The 18,436-nt window shown below is 46.5% G+C and overlaps 1 protein-coding gene across 1 annotated transcript; it reads left to right on the top strand.

Annotated features, from left to right (window-relative positions):
- The first annotated feature begins 331 nt into the window (after window positions 1–331).
- NUFIP2 (nuclear FMR1 interacting protein 2) lies at window positions 332–17,639 on the top strand. Its single transcript, XM_067309562.1, has 4 exons — window positions 332–582; window positions 3,649–5,358; window positions 13,644–13,676; window positions 14,459–17,639. Exons 1-4 carry the CDS (start codon window positions 396–398, stop codon window positions 14,509–14,511), a joined length of 1,983 nt encoding a protein of 660 aa, XP_067165663.1. The 5' UTR covers window positions 332–395; the 3' UTR covers window positions 14,512–17,639.
- The last annotated feature ends 797 nt before the right edge of the window (window positions 17,640–18,436 follow it).

Here is an 18,436-nt window from a genome sequence, read left to right as displayed (position 1 = left end):
AGGAGAGGGCAAAGCCGGCGGCCAGGCTCGGGGCCGGGGCCGGGGCCGGGGCCGGGCTCGGGGAGCGACGCGAGCGGCAAGAGGGGCCGGCGGCGGGGCGGCGGCCTCCCCCGGCGCCCGCAGCAGCAGCCGCGGCGGCGCGGCGCGGGCCGGCGCTTCCCGTTCCGCCCGGCGGGCGGGCGGGCCCCGGCGGCGGCGCGGCGCGGGGCGGGGCGGGGGGCGGGCGGCCGCGGCGGCGGCGGCTCGCTGATTGCAGGGCGGGCGCTGCCAGTCGGCCGCCGCCGCCTCCCCCGCGCCAGCCGCGTCCCAGCGCCGGAGCCGCACGGCCCAGCAGGCAGCGAGCGAGCGAGCGCCCAGCCCGGCCCGCTGCGGCCCGGCCCCGCCAGCCGCCCCCCATGGAGGAGCAGCCCCACCACCACCACCACCATCACCACCATTACTACTACTACAGCCACCACCACCACCACCCGCAGAGCGCCTACCTGCCGCCGCCCGACGGCCGAGCGCAGCCCAAGCCGCCGCTCCGGCACGACCACAAGCACGGCGGCCCGCAGCACCAGGAGGCGCCGAAGCGCAGAGCAGGTCCGGGCGGGGGGCGGGGGCCCGTGACCTTCGCGGGGCGGCGGCGGCGGCGGGATCCCCCCCCCCCCCCCTTTCCCTCCCTCGCCGGCGCCGCCGCCTCCCCCGGCCCGGCTGGAAGCTTCTCCGCCGCGCTGGGGCCGCTTCCTGTCCGCCATGTTGGAGCCGGCGCGGCCGAGCCGCCGCGGGCGCCGCCGCCGCCCGCCGGCACGTGGGGCCGCGCCCGGGCCCCGCCGCCCGCCGGGCCCCGCGGGAGGGCGCCGGCCGCTGCCCCCGGCCCGGCCCGGCCCCGCCGCGGCGGAGGGGGGGGTGGGGGCCGCGGCGGGGGCGCTGGTTAAAAATTGATGAGCGTAAAAATCAATGAGTCAGATAAGGCGGCGGCGGCGGCCCGCTCGGGGACCGCGGGGCCTGCGCGGCCTGCGCCCGCCCGCCTCGCCTCGCCCCGGCCCGGCCCCGGCCGCTCCTCGGCCGCCCCCGCCGCCGCTTCGCCCCTTCTGGCATGTTCCCGGCGGGCGGGCGGGCGGAAAGGGGCAGATGTAAAGTTACGTTAACGCTCTTTTTTTTTGGGGGGGGGGGGGCAGGCGGCGGGGTCTGGCCCCGCGGAGGAGAGGAGAGGGGAGGATGGCGCCTGGCCTCGCGTCCCGGCCGCCAGGTTGCCGCGTCTCGCGAAGGACCATTTTTGGTCTTGTGCGGGTTCAAAGCAAATATGCGATTAAAAGAACAGTCAGGAGGCCGTGCACACTTCTTTTTTTTTTTCTTTTTTTTTTCCCCTTGAATTTTTCATCTGCATAATCAGCCGGGAGATGGGAAGGGACCTGGCTTATATCAGAAATAGATTTCATAGTGCCCTGAAACTGCATGCTGGCCAGGCACGTAAAGCCATCTGGAGCGAGCGTAGGGAGGAGATTGACCAGGCATACACCAAAATAAGTTATTGAGCAAAAATAACTTGAGTAATCATTTCCCTGTTTGCAGTGTGACCGTGGTTTTAATATGCCCTTAAGCCTGACACCCCTTTCTTTCCAGCTATGAAATGATTTGTGAGGTTGCCAAATATCCCTCACCTGTTCTCTTTGATATATTTTTTTCCCCCTCCTCTAAATATTGGTTGTTGCGCCTCCATTTCCAGGCCAGGGCCAGCTATGCCAAATGTTGATTTGGAGAAAACTCAGGCAGCTGAGTTGTGAATACTTGAAAATTGGAACTTGAAACTGCTGACACACTGACTTACTGAAATGGATTTTGTTCTTCATTTTATTCTTTCACTCCTCATCTGCAGTGGTCTTATGACCGTTCTTATTGTTTTGTTTCGTTCACTAGTGATGTCAGAAGTCTTGAGTCTTACAAGGTCATCTATAACACGTTACTCTGGAGAAGACTTCCTCTGCATGTTACTCTGAAATAATTTTTAGTCCTTGAGTCATCAGAGAATCCTATCCCATTCATATCTCTGTGATGAAGTATTTATGGTTAATATTATTAACAGCTTATTTGAAAGTTATAGTGGAAGTTATGGTCGTTACAGATACTTACATGTCGTAAAATCCGTTTTGATCCCTCTCAGCAAACTCAACTGTGGAATTTCTATAAGGATTCCTTGAGCAGTTACATCTGCCAGACATCTGAGACTCCAGGATGTGAGGATAACAATGATTTTTAGCATAGCAGTTGAGTTAAATGACATCAGCAACAACAAAACTTTCTTTCTCAAGCTGGAATTTTGCCTGCTCCTGGGTTTCGGGGTTTCTTTGTGCTCTGTGCTGACTTCACACCACTGTAACTGCAAATTAAGCCTTAGGTGGGTCATTTGTTGCAGAAGATGTGAGGCTTTCCACCTTCACAAAGGAGGACAGAGATGAGTCAGAGGAGAAGCAAGGATCTCTCTCCTTTCCTGTAGAAGCCAGTACAATAGGATGGAGCCCCCCTTCTCAGCCCATCAGCTGGGAGTGTATTTGTTTGGCTGGGTACAGCATGCTCTTCCCACCTCTCAGTGGGACTTTAAGACTTCTCTTGGGACATTGTAGCTGGGTCCTCGAAAGCAGTAGGTCTCTGGTTGGAGATGGCCTTGAGAGGGATGAGGCAGTTCGGTCTGGACCGTCCCAGGCTTTCTGCTTTATTTGAATTACAGTCTCAGGGTTCTCTTCAGCACCATAAAGACTAGAAATGCACCTCAGAAACAAAAAGGAAAGCTGAGTTTACAGCATGATCTTGTTTTGAGTTGGGGCCCTCAGCAAATGCTTCACTGCCCGGTTCTCAGGCTCTTGCTGTGTCTCCCCAGGACTCGGTGGAATAGTGAAGTTTCTCAGCAGGCAGGTGGCTAGTTAGCAGCGGTGGTGGAAGGGTGCTTGCAGAGGTGTGTTTCTTCCCAGTATTATCACCTTTTTAAAGCTAAAGAGCACATGTAGAGAGGTGTTGGTTGCTATTTTGAAATGAAGTGAAGAAATGCTGTCACCTCGTCCTCCCCTCATTTTCCAACTGGACTTGCACACATCCTTCTGGAAAGCTTTTTTACTAGAGATGTTGCTTGGGAGGGAGATGGGGAGGGGAACTGCTGGTGTTGCAGGTCTGCGAGGTGGTAGAGTGATAGAAGTTGGCCCTTGTTTGCAGTACTGATGCTGAATCTCAGTGAATCACGTAGCAAAGGCAGCAGATCCTTCTGTCTTGTAGCATCTTGGGAACTAATATTTTCCTCTTGTGTGACCTGGAAATACTAGCTGGCTCTCTGGCTTGCAAATGGTATTTAGTACAGTATATTTTCTTTATATTCTCTCATATCCTTTTGCTTTATTTTGTTGTTGTAAAATACGTTAAACAACATACTACTGTTATGTCACCCTGTTGTATGGGAGAGTCACCAGCCGCTGGCATTTTCCGCTTAAGTCTTCTTACTGCAGCTTTCAGTGAGTAAGGATGTGCTTTTATATGTCAAAGGCTAGACATCTTCCTATTTTAAAATGTTTGCTTGAGGAAACTGGATATGTTTAAGGGCTGATTACAGCTTTTTGTGATCAGAAGTTTTACATTTCATGTTCTAATTCTTGCCTCTTGTTGTTTTTGGCTTTCTTCTAGGCTATGGAGAGCTAAATGGTAATGCAGGAGAAAGAGAAGTATCATTAAAGGGCCTGTGCTCTGATGAAACAACCAACCCAGGATCCAGGGTACCAAATGGCAGCCAGCAACTTGTAGACACTAATGTAACCCCAAAGCAGACTGTTAAGGCCAGTGCTTTGGGGAAAGCCGGAATCAAAACCAAGAACTTCATTCAGAAAAATAGCATGGACAAAAAGAATGAGAAGTCCTACGAAAATAAACTTAGAGAAAGTCAGTCCTCTGACAAGCCAGAGGGAGTATCTATTCCAAACGGTGTGGTAACCAATAATTCTAGTTATATCACTAATGGCTATGTAGGCAAAGGAGCAGATAATGATGGTAGTGGCTCTGAGAGTGGATATACTACGCCTAAAAAACGGAAAGGCAGGCGCAACAGTGCCAAGGGTTGTGAGAACTTGAATCTAGTACAGGACAAAATAATGCAACAGGAGGTCAATACCCCAACCTTAAAACAGGAACTTGAGGGTTTCAAGCCTGATTATAGTGAACAAAAGGGGACCCGAATTGAAAATACTAAGCCTGTTTGGAAATATGAGGCTGGGGCTGGTGGAGCAGGCCGGGGAAAGCCTGGGCTTGGGGATGTACAGCGAAAAAATTCTGATGCCAAACCTGGAATTAGCAGCAAGAAGTTTGATGACCGGCCCAAAGGGAAGCATGCATCGTCAGCTACATCTAAAGAGGACTCATGGACCTTATTTAAACCACCCCCAGTTTTTCCAGTGGACAATAGCAGTGCTAAAATTGTTCCTAAAATAAGTTATGCAAGTAAAGTTAAAGAGAACCTCAACAAAGCAGCTCAAACCCCATCCACGTCTTCGTCATCGTCTTCGTCATCTGCTGGGGAAACTCAGGCCCAAACGTCAAGTCGACTCTCCCAAGTCCCTATGTCTGCTATGAAATCTGTTACTTCTGCTAGCTTTTCAAATGGGCCAATTTTAGCAGGGACTGATGGAAACGTGTATTCTCCAGGGACCCAGCCACTGCTCACAACTGCTGCTAGTACTGTAACATCAACCTCTTCTGAGTCAGTACCCCAGGACATAAGTACAACTTCAACAGCTCTTGAACAAAAGAAATCTAGCCTTTTTATCTACCCATCAAATATGCAAACTGTGCTTCTGGGTGCGGCACAAGTTGATTTCCCATCGCAGACAAATCAGCAGAACCTGGGAGATATCTTCCAGAATCAGTGGGGCTTGTCATTCATAAATGAGCCCAGTGCTGGCCCTGAAACTGTTGTGGGGAAATCTGCAGATAATCAGTTAATGGAAGTGACATTTCAAGGGGAATATCCTGCCGCTTTGGTTTCACAGTGTGCTGAAATCATTCCCTCAGGAACTGAACAACCTGTGTTTCCTAAGGCTTATGAGCTGGATAAACGGACTAGCCCTCAAATTCTTAGTGCTATTCTTAAGCCTGGGACTGCTATTGAGGGTGGTGTCTTAGCTTTGGAGTCACATCACACAGGTGACCCACAAAAGGCAGACTCCGGTAGCCAAGGTGCTTTAGTGTTTCTTTCAAAAGACTATGAAATAGAGAATCCTCTGGCCTCCCCTACGAACAATTTGTTAGCCTCCGCCAAAGAACAGAGGTACCAGAGAGGCCTAGAAAGGAAAGATAGCTGGGGTTCTTTTGACCTGAGGGCTGCTATTATATATCACACTAAAGGTAATGGCTTAACTTGCTTCCTAAGGGAATTCTCTTCGTTGTGGGTTTTTTTTTTTAATGCAATATTATAACATGCTATATTGCTTGCAGCAATTATGATTGTTTTTAAAAAGGGGCTTTTTGCTTCTCTATCTTTAATGGCAATAACAGTTTGAGAAAGTTACTCAAACAGATGTTTAATTTATGTTAAAAGATATTCATTTCCCTATTCCTATGGGCAAGAATAAGTGATATTCGTAAGGATAATGCTTAGCTTGTGTGTTTTCTTTTTAATTTTAATTCCTATGGAACAAGCAGGTCTTCCTAAGCATCTTGGCATCGGAAGGAGTTAAACACACAGGTTCACCTGGTCTGTTCCAGCTTTACCAGACCATATTCTGTCACTGAAAGGGCTTCTTAGTTTGTGCCCGCACCTCTACCTCTGCAGTATTGCTGCTTCTGCCCTTGCAGATAAGGCCATGAAATCAGGGTATCTAGTTTAAAGGAAGGAAAAAAAAATACTGTTTCTCTCTGGCTTCTCATGGTGTGATCTTTTTAAACCCCCAATTCTTCCTCATCTTTCTAAAATATTACAGCAACAGCGAGGCGAATCTTTGCTTATCGACTCTTCTCTAAGCTGCAGATTGAATTCTCTCATACCCTTTGTAGACCAAATCTTTCAGATGGATTTTATTGCTGTGTCTGTTTTTATGGAGTTCTTTGTAGTTGTCTCCTTTTTTTTTCTTCTTCTTCTTTTTCTTTTTTGAGGCGGAGATGACTTAAACGCGATACAGACATTTACAACTGGGAACCAAGAGATAAAGTCTATAGAACTGTTTGCTTTCCCCTTTCCCTCTAGGTCTGGGTCACAGAGACTCCGGGATCTGGTGGCAGTTCTTGGTTGTGGGTCCCAGCTCTGCGGTAACAGGAACTCCGCTCTGTGTTGCTTTTTGGCATTGTGTTAACTTATCTACTTCTGACAAACTTGGGGCAGTTCCTTTTTTATTCTCCTCCCTCTTCCTTCTCCCTGCATCCCCCTACCCTGAGAGAAAAAGGTGACCATCCTTTTATTATTATTATTATTATTTTAACTGTTCATCGTACGTATGTGGACAACATCTTATTCATTTCTCCTTTTGAGGGAGGTTGGCCCTGATTGCTGTTCAGAGAGGTTAGTATTTGATGGCTTTAGCAAAACCTGCTGTGTTTTGACCCACTGCAAAGTTCTTAAATTACCTGTCCAAAGCCTTTGTATAAAGTGCAAAAATATAGACAGCTTCCTTTAGAAATAGTAAGCCCATGCATTTAAAAATAATTAAAAGATATTTTTCCAGGTCATCACACTCTTAAGATGTCAACATCTTAAGCGCTAGTATTTTCCTTGAAGAACAGTGTTCATTAGTTTATTTTATCTGGGTCTTCTTCCCTGACCCCTTGCTCAATGTATTCCAGTATTAAAGCAAGTTTTTCATTCTTATTTCTTGCATCCGCCTGCATCCTAAATTTCAGTTTCTCTTCAGAGAATGGGCATACTGGGAAGCCCACCATGGTTAGGAGGGAGAGTCCTAGACAATCCTCTATTTACCAGTTTGCAAATTTCTGTAACACCTGAATTTGGCTTTCTTATTTTGTTTTTGTCAGCCTGGACTTTGTGGTACAAAAGCAACTTTGTAGCCAGACACAGCAAGAATCTTCAGCTCTCCCATTTTCACTTTTCTGTGTAGAAGACAGACCCCCAGTAAAACAATAGTAACAACAGGAAAGTAAAGAACACTCCCTTCCCATGTTCTGGTAAGGAGGTGTTAACTTCAAAGTCTGGCTGAGGTTAGTCCTTTTAAACACAGGAGTTAATTGCATTCAGTGGCAAGAATGGACACTTAAAGCACTCCCTAAAATAATTGCTTTTGGCTCTGCCCTTACCTCAGCTTAAGCAGGGAGCGTGCTCTCACCTGGGCTCTTGCTTTGAGCCCCCGGAGCAAGTGCTCTTGGTCGGTGCTGCCCTGGGAGGACGGTTCCTGCCCCTCCTTCCTCTGTGCCTGTTTCTCAAGCTGCTTCTCTCCCCATTTTGGGTGTCGTTTAGGTGTCCGTGTAAAAGATAATGGATTTTCCTAATCGGTGTTGTGCCATTAATGTGGTAAGGATGCTGCGAACAGCTTGCGGTTGTGTCTTTCTCCCTTGTAGTCTTTGAGTGCTGTTGTTGGTTTGCAAGTGGAGATCAGTCTAGGCCTTAGTATGTCTTCTGGGATGATGCTGGATGTTGCATTTCTGTATTTGCTGAAGTCCGTTGGGGTGAGCTAAGTGAAGTGAATTGGGAGGAATGATGGCTTCCTCTGCCCTGTGTGCAGTGCAAAATGCTGTTGCGTCCTTATGGCCATGATCCTGTAGTCGGAGCTGGGCAGGTGCGTTCCTATGTCACAACATGTTCGAAAACATTTAGCAAACAAAGCTGCCAGGGTGCAGTTTGCAGGGCAGCAATGCAGTAGTTAAATCCCACACTATTCTCTCCATTTACCTTGGGTCGTTTTCCTGAGTTTCCACCGGTTCCTGCAAGGTAGGAATGGAATGAATTTACCTATTTATTTTTCACAGCTGCCTACCCTTCCTCCCTGCTGGGGAGAGCATGCAAGTTTGCCTGGCAAGTGTTAGGGTGTCCCAGGCAGCTGGATCCTCGGTTTGTTTGGTTTTGATTTTGAGAGGAGGGTGAACTTCTCCCCCTTCAGATCGATCTGTTTGTTTTTGAGCAGAACAAAGTATTGATGGTTTGATCTTCAAATCTGCCCTGCCTCTGAGGTTACGGACATGAAAAGAAATGATTGCGGGGAAAGGCCGGGGTGAACTTAGAGCACTGTTGTTGTTTTGTGGCACCTGCTCTGGTGCATTCTTTTACCCTGAACTAAATATGGGGTAGTTCAATGCAAGTTACCCATAGTGAAAGAATGAAACGCTTTGTGTTTACAGTGAGGAATGGGTTTCAGTGTGAGCAGTTGCAGTGCTTTGGCCTGTCTGCCGTGAGCGTGCACTCTTGCTTGCACTGTTTGCGTCTGTAGCTGTGATCAGTTTGTGGCTCCTCACCCCGGGCCTGTGAATAGGCATGGGGAACGTCTCTAGCTGTTGACTTAGTAGCTTTGTCCCAGCAAACCGCAGCTTTCCTGTACATTTTTGTCCGGTGACTATGAAGGGCATTATAAAACACAATTGCTTCATGGCTTCCCTTGTGAAAGGATGGATGGGTGGAGAAGGTAAGGACTGGATCTGAAATGTAAGCCTCCTACTTAAACCACCAGAGCAGCGCGTGCTGCTGGTAAGGCTGTGCTGGAGTCCGAGCCTGGGTGGCTGTAGAGTGCGATGAGCTCCTGGGGGAGGAAGCCGCACTTGTTTGCGTGCAACCAGGTTGCTCTTTCCCCAGATGTCTGGGCACTGGGCAGCTGGCGAGGCTGATAATGCCTGCTTGTGCTCCTCTCTGATGCTTTGCCTGTTGGTTTCATGTATGCCTCTGCTCCATGCCTGCCTTTTTTTAAGGACAGAGGCCACCATGATTATCTGATCTGCTTGACTATATACCACAATCCTTCGACGTGTCTGTCTTCACTGACAGCACACGCAGCTCAGTGTTTGCGACAGAGCTTTGAAACACTCGCTGGTGATGTATCTGATTTAGCAAGGTAGCTATGATTTAGTTAAGCATCGGTGGGCCTACTGTTTATTTGGTTGGAGACAGGACTGTTAGCTTTATATGGGAGGCTGGAAGGAATGATGCCCTAGCTTAGGGACTTCACTTCCCTCTAGGGCAGAACTGAACCTCTGCCTCCGCGTGGCATTGCTGCAAACCTCATCTCTCAGGTGAAACTGGTCCTTACAGGTTTTGGTACTTCTCTTCAAAAGAAGAGGCTGGATGTATTTCAGCTGTATTTCTATTGAAATTGGTATCTTCTCATTGCTTTAGTACTCCTTTTAAAGACAGCCGGATGAAACATTTCATGCTGGAATTGTCGTGCTTTGCAGAATTTCATTGTGTTCAGACAGTTGCGGTCTTCCAGGCCAAAGGTGTCTGTGCTTTACAGCGGGCTCTATATGGTGCATCTTGTGATGGAAAGCTCTGTAGTGTACTTGTCCCTAGCTAAAGGGAGAAAAATTGAGGTCTCCTAGTTCTGTTGCACAATAGCAAAGACCACATAGGTGGAGGAGAGAGAAAACTGCAGTTGTTTTCCTGTTCTTTCTTGCCCCTAAGTTTCTGCCAGTGCTGCTGCTTTGTTCCTTCTCAGCTTCTCAATTGCGCCAGCATCTCTGTTCGCATGAAGAAGCAGAAGAGCAGCATGGAAAATAGAGCAAGGCAGCGTGGGCCAGCCAGGAGTGGCGTTCACTGCAATGGTGAACTGGGTCAGAAGAAATAGCCGAGCTGTGAATTCAGCAATTTTTGTCCTTTACATCAGGAGGAAAAAAAAAAAAAAAAAAAAAAGCCTTGGTTTTTCATCTCTTTTGGGGGGAGGAGTTTAGATCTCAGTCCATCGCTTCTGGTTCTGTGGGGTCTGGGCTGTGGGGCAAAAGCTGATTTAATTCTCCTTTTAGTCTCTGTTTTTTCCAGTTGTCAGGAACTACTGTCCAACAGTAGAATGATGAGTCTCCACGGTATTTAATTTTTAATCTCTGTTTTGTTTTCTAGGCAATCCCCAAACTTAATTATTCTGTCCTGCAGATAGACAGAGAAATCAAATGAGGATGGTTCCTCTTCATTTCTTTAGCCCTTCACTTTAAGGAGGATTGTCAGTTTATGTATTAGATTTAAAAGAATGAAGAACTAACACCATGGCACAGTGCAGGGACTTTCGTTTGCAGGGGCAGCCTTTCTAGCAAGGGAAATCTTATATAAAAGTGCCTGTCATAACAAATTACCGCATACAGACTTTCCCCTCCAAGGTTATGCACCAATCCCCCCGTAAAGTTGACCTATGAGGAATCTCACTGCAGTTCACCAGAATGTGTGTGTTAGTCTGTTCCTCACATCCAAGCCTTTCACCATGGACCCTCTGTTTCAATGATATTCCCAAGAAAAAGCGGCTCCTTTACCTGGAGCCTGTTAGGTGGATGTTGCAGGAGTTGTCTTTTCCAGGCACCTGGAAGCGGATGGGAATGTTAGCCTTTGACTGTTCCTACGCCTGCTGGAGCAAAACCCTTCCTTGGAGAACATCGAGCTGGAGGGCTGTGGAGAGCCCTGCAGTGGGAGAGCCTCCCTAGTCGCAAAATCCTGGAATAAGTGAGGATGGAAGGGGTTGGAGGTTATCTAGTCCAGCCACCTGCTCGGAGCAGGGCTAACTTAGAAGCTAGATTGTGAAAGGGTTTGTTGGTGGCACCTTCTCCAGCTAGGTTAGAGTCTGCTGAGGAGAAAGCGCATCATTTTCCTGGCCGCGTTTTGGGAACGAGGGCCCTTGTCTGTCTTTTCAGGTATTTGCATTCTTCTGTTTTGGAAAGTGGCAATACTGCATTCTAGGTCTGCATCTGAGAGGGACTCAGACCTGTGGTAGATGCCTCTTTTCTCGTGCACTGGATTAGTGATGTTAGAGTCCTTGCTTAAATTCTCTCCTAAACTTCAATGGTCTTTTTGGAAGCTTTATCCAGGGAGAGCTGGCTTGAGAAAGGAGCTCCTTGGGCACAAGGAAAGAGGGTTAAAACTAGGTTTGGGGCCTCTTGCGTGGTCAGAGACTGGAGATTCTCGCAGAGGCAGGTCTGGAGGATTACAGAGGAGGTGGGGAGAGTCTTCCCTGGAGTGAAGCTAGCTGAAGAGTTCTGAGAGCAACAGGCTTGTCGCAGCTCACGCAATGTGCCTTTTCCTCCACCCGCATCCCTGTGCTGCTGCCCTGTTGTTGGAGCAGGAATTTTGTGCAGTGGTGGCTTTGCAGCACTGCCAGTCTGCAAGGCCTGTCGCTGGAGTCTGCCTAACGGCTGTTAAAATACTCACAGCTCTTGTTGTAGCGCCTCGGGACAGTTGTAGGTTACCACTGCCTGTAACCCAATCCAGAAGCACGAGGAAACCTCCCAAACTTCTTATTGGGTGAAGCAGAATAAATGATAAAATTCAGTCTTACGATTGATGGAAAAACCTGTTTCCCTAGTTTTTTGTTGCAGTTAGACTAAGAAAATTATTTTTCCTCTATGAAGTTGTTTCATTTGCTAAATGTGCTTAGCATGTGCGCTCTCTCATTTAAATACTGGTGACCAGCTAGAGGGAGGACCTTGCATTTGGTCTTTTGGTGATAGGCAAGATTCAAGAATAGCCAATATAGCAATCAGTTTGCCAGTGACATCTGTTCTTGTAGATTTGTCGGGCTGAGCGTCTGCTAGCCAATGTGTCAAGTCATTTAGGATTTGCAGGGCACTTTACACCACTCTCTCTCCCGCCTTTCCTAAGTGAAAAAGTGTTTGTTTTTACTTAGATTACAGAATTTTCATAACTTTGGGTTTTTTTAATAGTATTTCACTGTCTCTTTCATGGTCAGGCCTGTCTTAATGTCAGCAGTTCATATTCTTGTTGTATCTGTTGAAGTTAGGACCAAATGGAAGTAAAATGAAAGAACGTCTCTCCTTTTGCATTGAGATACGATAGTGGGCAGTGCTTCAACCTCTTTGTTGTGTGTTTGATGCTCTAATATTGTTCTAATGTGAAGGAATCAACAGCTTGTTACTGAGCGTTACAAAGATGGCTTTTTGAGTTGTCTTCTGTCCCCCGCCTTTGGGAAGGCTGTTGAAATAGGTGATGTTCTTTAGCCATTAGGAAATGATGCTCCTAACTTCATTGTGAAAGGAAAACTGGTTCTAGTGAAAGTGATTTTTGTAGCTGGTTCGTTTTACTTCTGAGGGATCTGTATTTCGGTGGCGGGGGGAGTAGTCTCTTGTCAAGCTGCTTCTGTCTCTAGGGCGTTGAGAGGCCTCGTTACTATTCCCAAAGCGCTTAGGGTTCCTCAATGAAAGCACAAAGTATTCATGGTATTATCACGACACAAAAATAACAGACCTCGTAAAATTTTGTCGGGGCCTCTCTTACAAAAGGCTCCAGTGTACAGAGAGGACTGGTAATGCTTATTTGTGTGCAGTTCCCTGCCCCAGGGAGCTTGAGATTGTAGCAGGCAAAACGCAGATGAAGGGCTGGAGAAGGGATGCGAACATGCAAGCAGTTGATGGAGGTGGCGCTTGGCACGCATCGTGCTGAGGCCATGAGCTTTGTAGGGGCTTTTTTCTTCCTACTTTCCCATGCCAGTTCGTTTACTTATTGCTTTCTTTTGTTCTTTACCGCGCACATTCATGTTGCTTAATAATCTACGGCCGTTCTTTGTTCCTGGCCCCACCAAGGTCCTGTCTACCTCCTTCCTGGCACAAGGGAGACTATAAAGATCGTTCTTGCAGCTTGTTCTCCTGCTAACTGCTCTTTTTCCATAACTTTGTACTCTGTCCCCAAGATTAAGAGACAGTTAGAATCTTTATAAATATTTTAACTTGTACAATAGCAACTTGATAGTGGTTAAATATATTTATTTTGAATGGGTCTCTAAAGATCTGTTGTGACTTAGGTTTTGGATATTTTAAAGGAAATAGCCTTCTGTTGTTTCTTATATTAATGTGAATGAAGAGAACGTTAAAATATCTTGTTATTTCTGAAGTAAACAAAAGCGTGTGCTCTTTCAGTGGGAGCTGGGCAGGGAGGCTGTTTGTTTTTGCACCATAAATGTGTCTTAGAGACACTTTGGAAAAGAGCTGCAAGTCGAGCAGGCAGCCGGACGTCTGCCTGGCGCATCGCACCTTGTTCTCTGGTGAGAAGTTGGCAGTGGTTGCGCAGTGATCTTAGCGGAGTAATCGTTGCGTGGCGTGCTTCAGCAGACGCACGCTGCGAGCCATGAGAAACTCGCTTTGTCCAGCAGTTTTCATTTCACGCATGCTAAGTATCAACTTGTAAAAATCTTCTCTCCAGGCTACTTGCTGGGGCTGTAATGCCTGCTTGCAAAGCAGCATTAGAGCGAACCCTGAAGCTAGATAGGGATTTGTAAGAATAGAGAATGGCAGTGACATTTCTAATGCTCAGTTTGGTCATCTGACTTTTTAGGCCACATTACAGCTGTCTCTTTGCCTCTAATCGCTGGATCGTTCAAGTCAAATTCACGCAATCCTGTCAGCTTCATTTGGGTTGCACTGCGGCATTGAATGAAGTTGGCTTTGTCTGAAGACCGTAGCCTAACTATAGTGGTTGGATGCCACGCTCTGAAAATGAAAGCATGTTTTGAGTTGTCTCTAACTGCAGTCTTTTCCTTTTGCCTCCACAGAAATGGAATCGGTTTGGAATTTGCAGAAGCAAGGTAAGGATGTTTGAAAAAAAGACACCCAGTCGCTCTGCCCTGCTCTGTGTGTTGCGACAGTGCTGTAGGTATTGAGAGCTGAATGTTGAATAATGTCAGAGTCCAGCGATGCTTGAGTTTGGTTCTTCAGTGCTAGCCGTCTGTATTTCCCTGGGGCTTAATTTGGGTTTATCTGTGCTCTGGATCTTTGAAAATCAGGACAGTGAGCTTTACTGTGATGCTGGAGCTTCCAGAGGGAAGCAAAATGCCTAAAAGAAAGAGAAATGCAAACAGGATGTCAAATTAGATGTAATTAGTGCTCCATAGGTGTATTTAGATACAATAATTGTTTTATATTTCTGGTATTGGGTGTCACATCCGAGAATAAGTCTTAAATTCTGAGATATCTCCAGATTTCACCTATAAACTTGTTATATAGCTTGTGGGAAGAATGCTGGGCGGAGACTTTTGTGCTTTTTGCGGTGTTACTGCACAGATGCAGCGTGGGGAGCAAGCACTGCTCTGTACGGAGTCAGCTACGGCTCTTGCATGCAGTTGCTGGCGGTAGTGTTGCCGGAGTCCAGGGAACGCTGCGCAGCCTCCTTTGTGCGGAGGAAGTAGATCAGTGACACGTCAGAGCAGAGAGGAAACCGCCTTCGGAATTGTGGCTCTTTATTGAGGGGGAAAAAAAAGAAAAGTTTGTTAACAACTAGCTGAGCATCTTGCAGATCTGTTGTGAATATCTTCAGCCACAGGTTCTGAAAGTAGCTTGTTGAAAACTTAGGTTTTTGCTTCCTTTCCAGATCCCAAAAGGATAATCACTTACGATGAAGCCATGGATCGCCCGGATCAATGAAGGTAGCAAGACCAGACTGCCTGTTATAACCTTTCGGCAGCATTTGTGCTGTTCATGGGGGACAAAAGGTTTTTATGCTCCTTCTAAATCTTCAGTGCAGCAGAGGAACCATAACTAGAATCACAGGATAATATATACAAATATATATATAGTTATTTAAAAATGGCGACTGAAAGTAATTAGACTTCTTAAGGAATCTGAAAATTTATTTCAACGAGACTACACACATGATTATTTAATCTCCGGTACTGAATAGATTTTTTTTCGGTTTTTGTTTTGTTTTTTTTTGTTTAAAGAGTGAATGCAAGTGATTAACGAATACAGACTCAATTTACAAGCCCAGTTCTAAAGTTCCTGCTGTCGTCTACATGGGCAACAGCGACCCACTGGAGAGGCATTTCCACTTGACAAGGTTTCTGTTTCTTGTTCTGTGACTGTAGTGATACACTAATCATAGGGAAATCAGGATGAGTCACCATCCTTCATCTCCCCTTTCCCTTTCACCTCCCCTTTTTGTTTTTTTTTTTGTTTTTTTTTTCTTCTGTTTTGTTTTACATTGAATGCTGGAGAAACGCCTTGAAGTTTGCAGAGGTGGGTTTGTTTTTGTTTTTGTTTTTTTTTCCCCAGAGAATTATAATCCGCATGTTTTGCCAGGAGTAAAGCAGCCAATCATATGCTGGGAAAATTATCTTAAAGCATCATTCTTCTGGGGGAAAGATTGTAATACTGCAGTTCTAGGATGCACGGTGAAGTCACACAGCTGACATGGCTCCGGTTACACGTTGGACTATTACAACTGAAGAGCTCTTTCATTTTAAAAGACAACATGCAAAAATAAGCAATTGGTTTAGGCATCTAATATGGAGGGGAAAAAAAAAAAAAAAAGCAAAATACACTGTTCCCACTGCTTAATGCTATTGTATTACTGGGAGCAAAAGGAAAAAAAAAAAAAAAAAAACCTCCTGCTTTCAACTGTAGGTGCTTCATATTTGCTCTGTCTGTCTCCTAACACTAAATGTCCTGGATTTTTTTCCCATTTTTACTGAAAAACTGAAGAGAATTTGAGTTCTGCTAACTTTCACCCTTCTTGAATTATTTTTTTTCTCTTAAAAAAAATGAAGAAAAAAAAAAAAAAGGAAAAAAGAAAAATGGGAATTTGAATCCTGTTCGACTTGTCCATAGAAAACTGATGGCTGAGGTTTCTCACACATGCCCATTGGAAATGCTCTTTTATATTTTCATGCAGTCTGTGTATTTCTGGGCTCTGCTTCTAATTATCTCTTAATAAAAATATATTTTATTACGAGAGCAAAATGGGGGACTTAGGAATGAAAATAATAATTTTTTTAAAAGTCACAACAAAAGGAAAGCTTTCTAGCAATGGTAGAGAAGACTGAAAAGAGCGCAGGCTCCAGCTGTGTAACCCGTTCTGTCCCACTGCAGCTTGTGCAGCGTGTTGAAATCATATTGGCGTTGGATAGGTTCTTTTGGCTTTTTTTCTTTAAGGTGCAGAGTTCCAGGGGTCCAATGCAAAACTGAGCAATGAATCTTGAATGATACAAAAATGGTTTTTCTGGCCTGTTTAAGCTCCACACGTACGCAGAGCCCAAAAACGTCCGTGGGTGTTTGTGGCTGAATACAGGCTAGCATACGTCTGGGCATCGAGGTCAGCAGCAGCTGGTCTACCCTAAAATTAGACTGGATCCTATGGGGCATTACAGGAAGCAGATAAGCCCAAAACTTTTGCCTACCCCTTACGCTTATGTATCCACTTTTTTGTTAATTAGGAGTATGTAGCATGCATTTTTTTAATTGTTTTTATTCTTTTAGTAAGCTTGTTCCTGAATGAGGCTCTCGGGTTCATGGTGGGACAAAGAAACTTAATTCTGTACCTTTTTATACGATTGCTAGCTTTCTGCAATGCTTAGTTTTAAAAGTTTCGCTATGGATTGCCTACTCCACTTTATGTATAAAATACTATATATATGGGGGTGTGTGTATATATATATATAAAAAAAATACATTTATATATGTATATATACATCTGTATATATATAGTAATAATTTATTGTATCAGTCCAGGTTCAGAAATTTGTGGTTGGCCAGTTGCAAATAGTTCTGTTTCACCTATAAACTGTATCACCTTTACCGGTGTGTGTAACTTTCAAATGTATAACATGTTTACAGATGTGTACTACACCTAGTCCTCCTATGTTCCTATTTTTAATTCTTTTGAGTCTCCCAACGGCTTGCCAAAAGTTGGAATTGCCTCCAGCTCTCCTGTGAAAGAGCTGAGGCGTTCTTGAGTTTTAAAGTGTTGAACAAACTGGACAACGGGACTGAAAAGCTTAAGATGGAAGAAATCTTTTTTTATTTTAGAAAAGGAGGAGGAAAAAAAAAAAGTTGAAGGCTAATAGCAAAGTTTCCAGTTTGTTTTACTGCCTTTAAGGCTCGGCTATGTATTTGTTTGCCTTGTGTAGTCACTTGTCGCCTTAAGGGCTGGGTTCCATTAAAAAATAGACAAAAACGAAACCTGTTTTGCTTACATGGGGTCTGGGGCCGGGGTACCGGGACAGTTCAACCCCGCGTTTGGGGCTGGCGCGGTGCCGAAGCCCAACAGCAATAACTCTGCCGCTGAATCGGACCCTTCGCATTTAGAAATAATCCGCATCTTGCTGAATTTCTGAGGACGCTCATCTTGGCCTAGCCCAGTCCAGCTTCTAAATAGCGAAAGAAGTCCTAAAAGAAACACGAGTCCAGTAACGGGTTGCTTTGCTTTTCCGGCGTCGGTCCCTACCGCTTGGCGTCGCGGCCGCGCGGCCCGGGGCCGATGCCGAAACACCGCCTACGGCTTCTCTGCTGTATTTCTGAACATCCCCCCTGTCTGTCTGTCTGTCTCTCCCCGAGCGCCGTGGGGTCGGATCAGCCCGCGGACGCTGGGACGCGCGCTGTCCGGGTGCTCTCGCAGCCCGTGGCCGAGGGGAGGCCGGCCGGCGGGCAGGCTCCCGGCGTGCCCTTCCTTCCACACCGTGCCCTTCCTTCCGCACCGTGCCCCTCTCCCTGCAGCCCTCCCCCCGTCCTCACGCAGTTCCTTACCGAGCACTTATTAAAAATATCTTAAGATTTAATCTGTTTTCTGATTATTTTTGTGTAAACTTATAAAAAAAAAAAAAGAAAAGAACTGAAATTGAGCTGTGACTAATTTAGCACATTTAAATAATGCTAAGGTGTTACTGATAAGTCTCTTGTGGGTTTTTGTTCTTTTTTTTTTCCTTTTGTTGTTGTTGTCGTTTTCGTTTGACTCGGAGTATTAGTACTGTAGCATAAACCAAATACAGCCCGGGAAGGGGCGCAGCCGCCTGCCCTGCCGGGTCGGACCGCGCGGGTGTCCGGTGCGTCGCGTGCCCGGGGGCTGGCGGCTGGGGCACCGGCCCCCCCAGCCCGGCTGCCAGCCCCGCGGCAGCGGGGGGGGAAGGAGCGCGTATTTATTTGTGCCATCGTTTTCATTACACTGAGCAAGCTTAAAACAAGCAAATGAAAAAAAAAAAAAACCCTTAAATATGTGTGGTATTGGAAAGTGGCACTAAGGGTGAAATCATGACCTATTTTTTTAATAGCTATGAAGATACTAATTCAGGTTAAGGCTTCTTTCACCTTTCTGTTCTTACCGTAGGCCCAATGAGTCCTCTTCCTCCTTGTTCCCTTTGCCGGGGCTGGTATTTATTTGGATGATGCTTCCTGCCTGAGACGGGTATGTGCGCGCGCACAGGTGTCTCTGCGTATTTTTTTCCTTTCCTCCTTTGGATTCGAGCTTAGTCTTTCCCCGTCTTTCTCCTGGCGGGTGTCTCATGTAAAAGGTCTCGTGCGACTGTGGCTCGCGGGGCACCACCAGCCGCGACGGCCCTGGGGTGTGTTGTCTGCCTGG

This window comes from Apteryx mantelli, chromosome 22 (genome assembly GCF_036417845.1).
Source record: "Apteryx mantelli isolate bAptMan1 chromosome 22, bAptMan1.hap1, whole genome shotgun sequence".
Lineage (NCBI taxonomy): Eukaryota > Metazoa > Chordata > Aves > Apterygiformes > Apterygidae > Apteryx > Apteryx mantelli.
This window is presented reverse-complemented; position numbering and strand designations above follow the sequence as displayed.